This window comes from Pelodiscus sinensis, chromosome 4, assembly GCF_049634645.1.
Source record: "Pelodiscus sinensis isolate JC-2024 chromosome 4, ASM4963464v1, whole genome shotgun sequence".
NCBI classification, from domain to species: Eukaryota; Metazoa; Chordata; order Testudines; family Trionychidae; genus Pelodiscus; species Pelodiscus sinensis.
Genome location: NC_134714.1, coordinates 82454941 through 82467027, shown reverse-complemented (window position 1 = coordinate 82467027; position 12087 = coordinate 82454941). Strand labels below are relative to the sequence as shown.

Genomic DNA, 12087 nt, shown 5'->3' with positions numbered 1-12087 from the left:
ATACAGTATAGACAAATTGTAAATGCTTGAAATACAACAACACACACTTAGGGTGAGTCTACACTGCAGGACTTGATTAGAAAGAAGCTACGCAAACTGAGCAACCTCAATTGCATAGCTTATTTTGAAATAGGGAGCATCTACATGGCACTTATTTCAAAATGGAGCACTTTTCCTCTAGCTTCCCTTATTCCTCATACAATGAGGGTTATAGGAGTTGAAGTAAGAAGTCCTCCAGCTTGACAGTATTTTGACACTATTTTGAAATAACTGCTTGTTGTGTAGATGTGGACTACGTTTTTTTGAAATAATGTTGCAGTGTAGACCTACACTGCCACTGACTTCTGATGGAAAAACTGAAGTTCAACAATGAGGGGTTTTATTCCTATTCTTGAGAAGCCAAGTTTTAGCTCAGTAGGAACATGGAAATTTATCTTGCTACTCAGCCAATCCTCTACATGCATTGTGATAATATAACAGAGGCAGACATAATAGTCAAGCTACAGGTTGAACCTCCGAAATCCAGCACTTTCTGGCAGGATCACAGACATTGCTGGACCAGAAACCTGGCTGGGAGCAGGGGTGGCCAGGATCAGGAGTGAAGGCCCAGCCAGTGGAAAGCAGATCCAGCTGGGCTGGTGGCTGGGAATGCAGCCCACGCCAGTGTGGTGGGGAATGCAGCCTCAGCCGGGGCTGTTGGGAGCAGGGCAGGTGCGGCAGGGAGCGTTGGCTGGGGCTGGCAGTGGCAGGGTTCATGTACTAGGGAGTTCCACCATCAAGACCATCATAGTGGGGAGCACAGCCCCAGCCTTGACTGGGAGCTGATTCCAATGACCAGGGCTAGGAGTGGAGCCCAGTGGCTGGGACTCGTGCCTCCAGACAGGCTGGCAGCCAGGAGGGGAGCCTTAACCTCCCCTGGTCTGGCAAACTCTCTGGTGCTAGACTAGGGAGGTCCAACCCGTAGTGCGTCCTTTCTTCTTCTTGGAGAAGGTAAGAAAGCCATCCTGTAAGCCATAAGGATCTTTTCCATTGTTGCTTAACCACCTTTTCATAGTTCTATTGGACTGGAAGCAGAATCCTAATATTGTGCATATAAAACTGGTTGATGCTATTTGAACACTATATATTCTCCCTTTCACCCCCCACACATAAAAGGCATATCCTGCTCTCTCCTGCTGGCATAAATGTAAACATCTCCTCCCCCCCCCCCTGCTTTTTACTCCTCTTTGATTTTAAAGGCCCATGTCACAATGACCCCAATATTAACATGAGAGAGCAGGATACGTCTCCCACAATCTCCTACTGCTGTGCCTTGTATGAGTATTTGGAAGAGAAACCTGCATATTTTTCCTTGAATTTCTCTCTCTCTCTCTCTCTCGCTCTCTCTCTCTCACACACAAACAAGCATACACACATACAAATTGCAAAGAAAAAAAGTTCATAAATTTGATCAAGTTTTGCAAATACTCCAAACAGACTTACAAAGCCTTGGGCAGCACGAGCTTCATTAGCTCTGGGTTTTAGTATTAACCAACTGCTCATTTGACTGTAATCAGCTATGATTTATGTATTATCACACAACAGACATTATCCACAGTGGTCTATACAGCCATCAAGAATTATGCAAACAGCAGCCTTTTTTTACTCCCACCAGCAAAACAATGCAAACAGCCTATGAGATTTTTTTTTAAGTAGTCATTTATAATTGTGTCAGAACAAGTGAGCCCTCATTCACAGCAATGTAGCTCTGGGAAGGAGGCTACTAGGGATTGTGTTTGTGCATCAGATGTCACTTTTGTGTTGACCTATTCAGGCATTCAAAAAACAATGCCTAGTGCGCACAGGAGATATGCTGCTTTGTTATGATCTCTTCAGTAGTTAGTCCACTGAAGCAGCATAATTAAGTGCAGAGAATAATTACCCCAGCACAAGCAAAGTAACAGAACACTTTGAAGTGACAGGTAAGGCTTGATTCTCTAGCTGTTCTTCATTCTCAGTCTCCCAGTTCAGTAGGAACCTTGAGATAAGTCTATTCGTCTACACAAGCATGATTACTTTTAAGAACTTAACACCTTCCACAAAGGCGAATACTTCACAGAAAGTGCATGGTTAAGCCCTGTAGCCAATGACATGGATACATTTATAGGACTGCATCTTGTAGGTCAGAATAATCTGGTATGTGCCCAGTAACTAGATTTGTCATAAGAGATTTTGAGAATTCAATAAGGTTCAGCTTTGTGTGAGATTGAATTGGTAACATTTTCTATCAGCTCACACAGGAACAAGATATAGTTAAAACTGTGTTTTCCCGTTACACTGCTTTCTATGCCCACCAATCCCGTGCTTGATCCTAAAATAAAACTAAGGACTCACAATTCCCACCTTATGATTCCTATCCATTTTTCTTTTGCCAGCTGAGCTTCCCTATTTAGGTATAGTGCTGGCTGTACACTGTTTCTTCCCCTTCACTGCTTCCAATATAATTTATCTTGCCTGCCATTTCCTAAGCTTTCCACACATCAGGAACGTGTGTGGGGGTCTGTTAGTTATAGCAAATGCTATTGTGGATCTAGTTCAGGCTGTCTGATAGTGGTATGGAGAGTTCTGGGATAATCTGCCCATAAAGAAATGTTTTCCCAACCCCAGACAATTAGTGGTTAGTTCATACCGAAAGCAGGAGGCTCTATATCCCTTATATTTTCCCAATCTAATGTAAATGTGGATATTCTCATCCATATAACTAAACTTAAGAAATCCTACCAACCTTTTAGCTAATAGTATCCTGCAGCAGTTAGTTCCATAGATTCATTATGTGTGGTGTAAACAAGTATTTCCTTTTACAAGTTTAAAATTACATGGTCACTGAATGTCCACTTGAGGTTGGAACCATGATCACAGCAGGGTAAAAATTAAAATCAGGGAAACTGGCAACATATATAAATGTCAAGGCAGATTTCCTAATAGTAATGAAGTAAACAAACAATCAATTTGTAAGTACCTAGCAAGTAACAGTCAACATGTCAAACCAACTTAGTATCTTTCTTTGACAGAATAAACCTTGTGGATGGGAAAAAGCAGAAGATGAGTTATTGCCTGACTTTAGTAAGGATTTTGATTTTCTCTCTCATGACCTTCTCATAAGCAAACTATGGAAATGTAGCCTTGACAAATCTGATACAAGGTGGGTGCACAATTATTTGGAAAACCGTACTCAGCAATTATCAATAGTTCATAGTTAAGCTGGTAGGGCATATCCATGGGGGCCTGCAGGGATCTGTCCTGAGTCTGGTTCTATTCAATATCTTCATCAATGGTTTGGATAATGGCAGAGAGAGTAGTGTTATAAAGTTTACAGATGATATTAAGCAGGGAGAGGTTAGACATGCTTTGGAGGACATGATTAGAATTCAAAATTATGGAGAAACAGTCTGTAATAAATAGGATGAAATTCAATAAGGATAAATGGAAAATTCTCTATTTAGAAAGGTATGATCAACTGCATAAATACAAAATGTGAAATGACTGCCTAGGAAGGAGTACTTCAGAAAAGGATCTGGGAGTTAAAGTGGATCACAAACTAAATGAGACTCATCAATGTAATATTATTGGGGAAAAAAACAAGCAAGCATCATTTTGGAATGTATTAGCAGGAGTGTTGAAAGCAAGACATGAGAAGTAATCCTTCTACTCTACTCCATGCTGATAAGACCTTAATTAGAGTTCTGGCTACCAGACTTTGGGAAAGATATGGACAAATTAGAACAAGTCCAGAGGAATGCAACAAAAATTATTACAGTTCTAGAAATTATGACCTATGAGAAAACACTGAAAAAATCGGGTTTGTTTCATCTAAAGAAAAGGCATGATAAAAGTACAAGCCTGATAGTACGTAAAAGGTTACTATAAAGAGGAAAGTGATAAACTGTTTTCCTTATCCAGTGAGGCCTAGGCAAGAAGCAATGAGCTTATATTGCAGAAAGAGAGGTTTAGGTTAGATATTAGGAAAAACTTAACTGTCAGGGTAGTTAAGCATTGGAACAAATTACCCAGGGTAGTTGCAGAATCTCCATCATTGGAGGCTTTTTAAAACAAGTTTGATAAACACCTTTAAGGGATGGGCTAGATCATGCTTAGTTCTTCCGCAGTGCAGGGGACTGAACTAGGTAATCTCTTCAACTCTCTTCCATTCCTACATTGTAGGGTCAAAGAACTTTTGGTTATGAAGAAAGGCCAAATGGTTCTGCATTTTCTCAGAAGACCTTACCCAAGCCAATCTTCCAGCACTCAAAAATCTTCCCTGCTCCTATCAGACAGTGCTCTAGTGCCCCCACCCCTGCCAACTCGTGAAAATGGTTATTTCCCAGCTGTTACACACCTGGAAAGTAGTCAGCATCTTGGATTACACTGTTGTAATTCAACCTAGTGTAGTTAGGATCAGTACAACCCCACTGTGTAGGCATTTCTGAATTAGTTTAAGAGTCCCCTTTAACTGTATTGAATCATCTTAAAACTGATGTAAGGTTATGTCTATGTTGCAGTAGCACAGCACAGCTGCAGTTCTGCTCTATCACCATACTGAAGACATCTACTACAGAAGCAGGAGGGGATTTTCCATCACTGTAGCTAGGAGGTTGCTAGGCTGACAGAACTCTTCCGTCAATCTAATGATATCTACACCAAGGCTTAAGTTATCTTAACTGCATCTCTCAGGGGAGGGAGGAGGGGTGTATTTTTTTCCACATCCCTGGGTGATGTATTTAAGTTAACCTACGTTTTAGGCGTAGATAGTATCTACAGAGCTCAAACCAATTTAAGACTCTCTGCATGAGGAAGGTGCCACAATTTACCTATATCAGACCTTCATTAACAAGTTAGCTTCATTAAAAAGTTAGCTACCTAGCTACATTGCTCAGGGTATGAAAAAGCCACACAGGTGAGTCAACTTAACCCTGGCACTGATCTAGTTACCACGTTAAGGGAGATGGATTAACTACAGCGATGGACGAACTCTTGTCATGGTAGTGAGCATTTACACAGAAGTGCTTTAATGGTGCAGCTTAGTGCTGTGGCATTTCTAGTAAACTTCTGTTTAGACAAGATCTTAGGAATGTTTCCCAGCAAAATTCCTAAGTGGTGTGGTTCTAAAAGAAAAGAGACACTGGCGACCAACGACAAGTCAAACCCATCCACCTATAATGATCTCAGTTTTTGAAGAGGTTCCTGCAGATTACTGAATTATAGTTCTCTTGCTGGTGATAAAGTCTCCCAGCTATCCCATCCCCTGGGACAGAAAGACCAAAGTGTAAAGTCAGAGCAAACTCCTTTTCAAATGCTGACAAGGACTTTGCTTAGTCCATTCAGACCCTGCAAAATGCCAGGTGGCTGACTGAGAAGGAGAAGGAGTCCTGAGCCTCAGGAGCCAGATCCAAGTAAGCCAGGGTGCACATCCAGCCCCCGGGCTTTAGGTTCCCCACCCCTGATTTAGTGGATGAACGCTGTTCTGTATTCCCCTTACTCTGCTTCTCTCTCAAAGCTGACGCAGGACTGCCAACTGCCAAGAAGCTCTCAGGGTCTCCCTGATCAGGGTAGGTTGGTGTAGCTATTTTTCTCACACTTCAGAAGCAAGAGGGATTTGGAGGGAAAAAGGGAAACCCATTGGAGATTTGAGTATTGGAGAGAGCCACAGGCCACTTGAGGGCAGGGCCTGTGTGTTGTGGGACAGCTGGGAAGTCATTCTGTCCCTCCCTGTCAGCCTCCCTGATTCGGTCTTGTCTCCCCCATTCATCTGCACTAGCTCCTTCCTGGGGACTCCATGCTGGTCTGGTGTCAGTAGAAGCTGTGGGGAGGGTAGAGAGAAGCCACATGGCTGTCTGAAGCCAGATGCCACAGCAGCACCAGCAGCCAGGAGGAGCAACAGTCGCTGGTTGCCTCCATTCCAGCAAACCATAGGAGATACCTGCCTGCAGCCCAGCCATTAGAGACAGGCTGCCAAAGGCTTATGTGTCACTCCAGGTTTGTGACCCTTGGCAGCCCTGAGATGTCTGGGAATATCAGACAACAAATGGATGTGGTTGCAGAGATGGCTCTGTATTCTAGATCTTTAAATTTAGCTGCCTGGCACAAATCCAGGCAGAGGAGGACAGGGAAGAACAAATGACCCAACAAGCATGTGTGTTAAAAGTGTTATATATTTATTGTAATCTTAACAAAAATACTTTTAAAGAAATATTTTTCCAGCATATACAAGAAATGGAAATACTGGCATAAGCACAGCAATATGCTTTGACATGGACACTTTGTTTGTCAGGATCCAATCGTCAGTCACTGTGATGTTAACAGGAGGAAGTGCCTTTTGCAAGACAGCACAAAGCAACATTTCACTGAGGGTCTACACAGGGCAGACAATTATTCCCAAGAATCAGGCCCCATTTGTAAAACCCCACAGAGGAAATTCAGGGATACAACTTAATCTAGTAATTGGATTTTATAATACATGGTCCTTTCTTATCACCAATCCTCAAAGCCCCGATGTCCCATTAGCAGAACAGACAACAGGGCCATGGGGATTTAGTATTATCCCCAAAATATATTCATCTTATTTAATGTAGATAATTAAAACAAACACATTCGTATGTGTTGTTTTGGGTTGGTTTGTTTGTTTTTGGTTTCAGAAATAATGCATTTAGCCTTTTTAGGAAGTGGGTGAGAGGTAATGGAGGGCTCCTAAAATAAAGGACAAGCACCACCTCTGGTGGTCAACACTTTTTAAGTGCTTCTGTACATTAAGGGCTTAATCCTAAAAGGTTCTAAGTACCCATGACTACCGTAAGAGTCACTGGGAACTGTGGATGCTTACCAGCTGCAGAGATAGGCCTCCATTGTCTAGCTCTGAAAGTTCTCATGGCAGCTCCCTAAGGGCAAAATAATCAGGAGGGGGCGGGAGGAGGCTTTAGTCTTGTAATTATATCAACAAGACTGCAGCATGGACCAAATATTATAATAAATATAAACTAAGAATATTACTAAATACTATTCAGCAGTAGTACCATATTTACTCATATAAGCTTTAAAACATTTGCTATTACTCAGTTTCTCTGTGAGCCACATTAGATAAATTTCTCTAACCTCTGCCGAGATCAAATCTAGTCCCCCATCATAAAAATCAAAAAGAGTATTTTTCTACAGAATACAAATATTGAAAATGCAGCAAAACAGCAGACTCATGGAAAGGAAAGCAAGCATTGCCCTGCTCTGGCCTTGATGCTCTGGGGAAATTCCTTTATGAGAATTCAAAGTTGGTTAATTCCTGGAAGAAGGGGGTTTTCTCCTCACCGGACCCTGGCTTTCTTGACTAGAGCCCTTTCTCAAATGATTAAACTTATATCTAGTTGTATTAAGACAGTTGTATAAAAATATACACACTACTGACACTAGGAGTGGCTCAGCCAGTGCAGTAACACTGAACTAAAGTATTTTAGACAATTGTCACAGTATATTATAGAAGGGAAATGGTATACAGCTGAAAGAAGAAAACACTCTTAAGAACAGTTAAGTAGGTCTCACATATTGTGTTGTCTGAGTTCACTGTCCACTAAGGCTCTGTCTATGCAAATTTTAGCTGAAATTGCAGTTAGCTTGGGACAAGGGTAGCTTTAAATTGGATGGACATGTGTTCACATACTCAACATGGTTAGTACTTAGTAACCTTATGTCACCGTTTCAAGAGATATAGGATGACAGTGCTGTCTTTGTGCAACCAGGCAGTAACATTCTATATGTAGATATGAACCCCACCCCTCCAAAACTGTACTTGTGCCTCCAGTTTGTGTAGGCACAAACAGTAGGACGTCCCAGAGAGCATAGGCTCAGAAGTTGCTGGGGTTGTTCTGCATGAATGCCCTCTTGGCACACAGGGATAACTGCCCAAGTTTTTTTTAGAGTTAGAGGTGACACAACAGTTGATTGCACATGTATAGGCAGATGGAGCCTACGACAACAACAAAGATTAAAATGTTGAAACATTGTTTCTGTCCAGGCAAGAGAGAACTAAGTGTTTGTGGTTGTAGTTTAGATACAACTCAGGAAGCTGAGATAGCTCAGAAAATTTGGGTTGAAAGCTCTTCAGGGCAGAGACCATGCCACAAATTCTGCCCTAAAACACTCTGAGTGTAAATAACTCCACTGTAGTCAATAGAATTATACTGATGTAAAACTAGTGTATGTGAGTTCAGAATCAGACACACTTCTTATTTCTGTATAATACTAGTGCATGTTCGGTGTACAAAAGCAATAAAGATAGCATGCCAGAAAAGAACATGGTACATCCCTGTTTAGCCACAATCATAGTTCAGGTTGAACCTCTTTAGTCCGGCACCCTGACTAGACCTGACAGGTGCCAAACCAGAGAATTTTCTGGTCCATGGGAGGTCAATATTGTCTAACAGCATTACCAACAGTTTCACTGTTTACTGGGCTCTTAAAAGACATTTAGGGGTAAATTAGAGCTAAGTAACAGCACAGAATGCTGAAAGCCAGGACTGGTGGATGAAACCAAACATTATGGGACCGTGGGAAGCTTGACCACACCCATGATAAGTTGACATGCGGCTGAGTAAAATCATGCCGGAGCATTGATGTTGCAGGACCAGAGAGTTCCAGACTCGAAAGGTTCAACCTGTATAAAAAGCTAGCTATGTTTAACCACGACTGTGAAGTGCAAACGGAGCCTTAGAACACTCAAGGAAATAGATGGCTTAAACCCTGCAATGTAAGTGCATGAAATATTGCAGGGTTCTGGGTAAGCGCAATGCCACATCTTTGAGGGTTTATAAAATAGAAATGTTGCACAGATGGGGTGGTCATCTAGTCCATCCTTCCATGTGAAGGAAAGATTAAATATACAAAGGCCATTCTGGACAGGAATTCATCCAACCTTTTCCTAAAAGTCTCACATGATGGGGATTTCACAACCTCCTTTGGAATCCTGTTCAAGTCCTTAGCTAAGTTAAGAAGTTTGTCCTAATAACTACGTTAAACTGCCTTGACTGCTAACTAAGCTGATTACTACTTATCCTACCCTCAGTGGACATGAGCCATCCTCTATGCCAAACAGTTCTTGGATGATCTCTTCCAAGCTGCAGTGGGTAGGAGGTTCTGTCTGCAGCTACTTTCTCCCCGTCTCAGCATTAGCAATTTTATATCCTCATTCCCAAAGCTATGTACAATGATTATAGTAAGCCCTCGTCTCCCATTATTGCAGAGTACAAATATGAACTAATGAGTAACTACATCCTTTAAAGCTATAATGATGCATCATTTAGTTAAGAATCTGCACAGCATATATGCCAATTTGCAGGATAATGGTGGGAGGACAGAGGCTGGGGTATTTTGTGGTTTGGCTTTTAAAGGAATTTTGCTGCCCTAACAACATTTCATAGGCATAATATATCAAAGAAACCTGTCTAATTACATCTCTCAGCCTCTAGTGCTTTTAAGCTAAGGTGGGTAACCTTTTTAGGCTTGGGGGCTGCTGACCCACAGAAAAATCAGTTGGGGGCTGCACACAAAAAACAAGCAAAAAACAAAAAACAGTCACTGATACGGCCCCCGACTGAGGAGAAAAGCACTCCGCACATTCCCATTGCACACCAGAACCTAGTGGAGCCCAGGCTAGCAGATGTTGTATGCTCCAGCTCTGTGGAAGGGTGGCAAGGGGTACGGGGGGCTGGAAGTACCAGCGCGGGCTCCCCAATGCTGGGGGAAAACCCTGAACCTTGGGGGCCAGATCCAGGTAAGCTGAGTGCTGCATCCAGCCCCTGGACTTTAGGTTCCTCACCCTTGACTTAAGCAGAGGGCCCTGATGACTCAAAATAGCTACAAGACAAAAATAATTGAGATTTAACTGTCCTAGGTTTGAGACACCTGTTTGCCAGTCCATCAGACCAGGCCTTCTACTCAGCTGCCATAACTTTTACTGCTTTATAGGTACGGGAGTGGGGTTCTGCTGCTGCTCTTTCCCTTGTAATACTGATCCTTAGGTAGAGGCCCTGTGAATTTGCAACAGCTCAGGATGGGCCTCCTCCATTTATTTAACATGATGCAGATTAAAAATGGTGTTTTCTCTTTTGTGATCTGGTAGTCCGCGCAGGGGCAGTCAACTTTGGGGGGCTTTGGTTGGACTCTGCATGGGGCTCAGATGTGCTCCTGGAGCAAGCTGCCTGCAGGACAGTCCTTGAGGTGGCATTAGGGTCTTGCACCATATGAAAAGCCTGGACCCCATCACGGATTTCTGTCAGGGTCTGGCACATCTGGCTGACTTGCCCAGTCAGGTCAGCCATCCTCTGGCCAATCACATGCATGCTGTCCGCCATGTCTCTGTGGATAGCCACCAGCTCTTGGCAGAACTGCCTAAACAGGTCTGTCTGCTGGGTGTGGGAATGGAGTAGTTGCCGATCAAAGCTAGAAAGGGGTGGGCTCCTGGTGCGTGGGCGAGGGGGTTTGTAGGTTGACTGGGTGTGTGGGGACAAGTGATGCACTTCCTGCCTTTGGTTGGTAGCTTCAGATTGATCAGATGAAGAAGAAGTGCGGAGGAGAGAAGGCCCCGAGAGCTGGTTGGCTTCTTCACCATCCCTCTGCAGTGATGAGAAGTGGTGCTCCTGTGAGGGGCCTGGCATTTCCTCATCTTCATCAGCTTTAAACAGAACAAGAAGTGAAAATTATTATGGCAAAACTTTCTCTCCAATGACTAGTTTCAATAGATCTTAAAACAGCTGGAAAGCTCTCTCTTCACTATCCATGTAAAGCAAAAATTAGCATCTGAGCAACAAATGTTGTAATTCAGGCATTAAGAGTGAAGGGATCTAATCAACTGAGGATGGATCCAATCCAGTATAACTATATAGATTTGTTACCAGAAACTAAAATAATTTTAAACAATGACCTACCTTCTCCAAAACCATGGGTAAGTAAGAAATGTGCATGTTCTAGGTAAATTATAGCTGCTGACCTCAAAACTCACCAGAGATGTACAGATATCTGATGATAAACACCTAATCATGTACTATTGTTTACATTATATTTTATATAGACAGCTATACAAGATCACCCGGTCCTTGCCAAATTTGAATTGCAATGCAGTATTTTTGGTTTGGTGCCAAGGAATGCAATTTGGTAATGCTGCTTTAAAACGACAGGACACCGAGTTAGACTGATGCAGGAGAGGGGGGGAAAGCCACATGAAGAAAACTCCACTTCAGTGTAATGACACTGATTGCAATAAAAATCTAGTGACAATCCTTTCACGGGCATACATACATCAAAGAGAAGGATAATGCCTTATACTTCTAGTTAGCTACTGATAGCCTCACACAGACATGTTAACTATTTTGAAAAAGACTCTCAGTTCAGAAATGACTTTCTGGCTGATAAATGTTACAAACTCACTACAAATGTGCACATTGGCCTTCTGATTCTGAAAGACAGATTACTGATTTCCAAAGGTAGGCGCAAAAAGCCGTCGAAGGGTATGTCTACCTTGCGAAGAAAAAGAGAACTCATCTTCCCCCTTCCCCACACACACAAGATTTCAGAGCCAGGCTCCAGCCCAAGCAGAAATGTCTACACTGTTATTTTTAGCCCCGCAGCCTAGGGCCTCTGAACCTGAGTCACTAGATCCAGGCTCTGCAACTCAGCATCGTGGGTTTTTCTCTGTTGTGTAGACATACAATAACTAAGCCCTACATTGCCAGGGATAGTAGAATTCTGTCCGTGCATTTCTATTAACAACATTAACTGGTACAGCACTAAGGGAAGAGACGCCACATAGTGGAAACTTGGGAAGAACAACAGGAGTGCAACTATACTTAGTCCACTTTCCAGAATAAGAGATACCCCCTCCTTCCCTACTTCATATCGCCAATGGCTTATAGCCAAGAAAGTTCCACATCCACACAGAAAAATTCATAAGGAAAAAACAAAGCAACACAGAATAGAAAGGAGCTTAGGTCTACAGTCATGGAGGGAGATAGTGAGTATCACTATAGAAGTGTAACTAAAAACCAGAGTCAATCTTTTGTTTCGGGAAAGAAA

The 12087-nt window shown here is 42.5% G+C and overlaps 1 protein-coding gene across 3 annotated transcripts in view; it reads right to left on the bottom strand.

Annotated features, from left to right (window-relative positions):
• PRDM11 (PR/SET domain 11) overlaps window positions 1-12087 on the bottom strand; it is a 73137-nt gene that overhangs the window by 27055 nt on the left and 33995 nt on the right. The window contains exon 7 of one of the 3 annotated variants that reach the window (XM_075927545.1): window positions 6171-10690. The exons of the other annotated variants lie outside the window; for them this stretch is intronic. Within the exon in view, the coding sequence (XP_075783660.1) occupies window positions 10104-10690 (587 nt within the window). The 3' untranslated portion in view covers window positions 6171-10103. Of the gene's footprint in view, window positions 1-6170; window positions 10691-12087 lie in introns of those variants that run through there. 3 annotated transcript variants of the gene reach the window in all.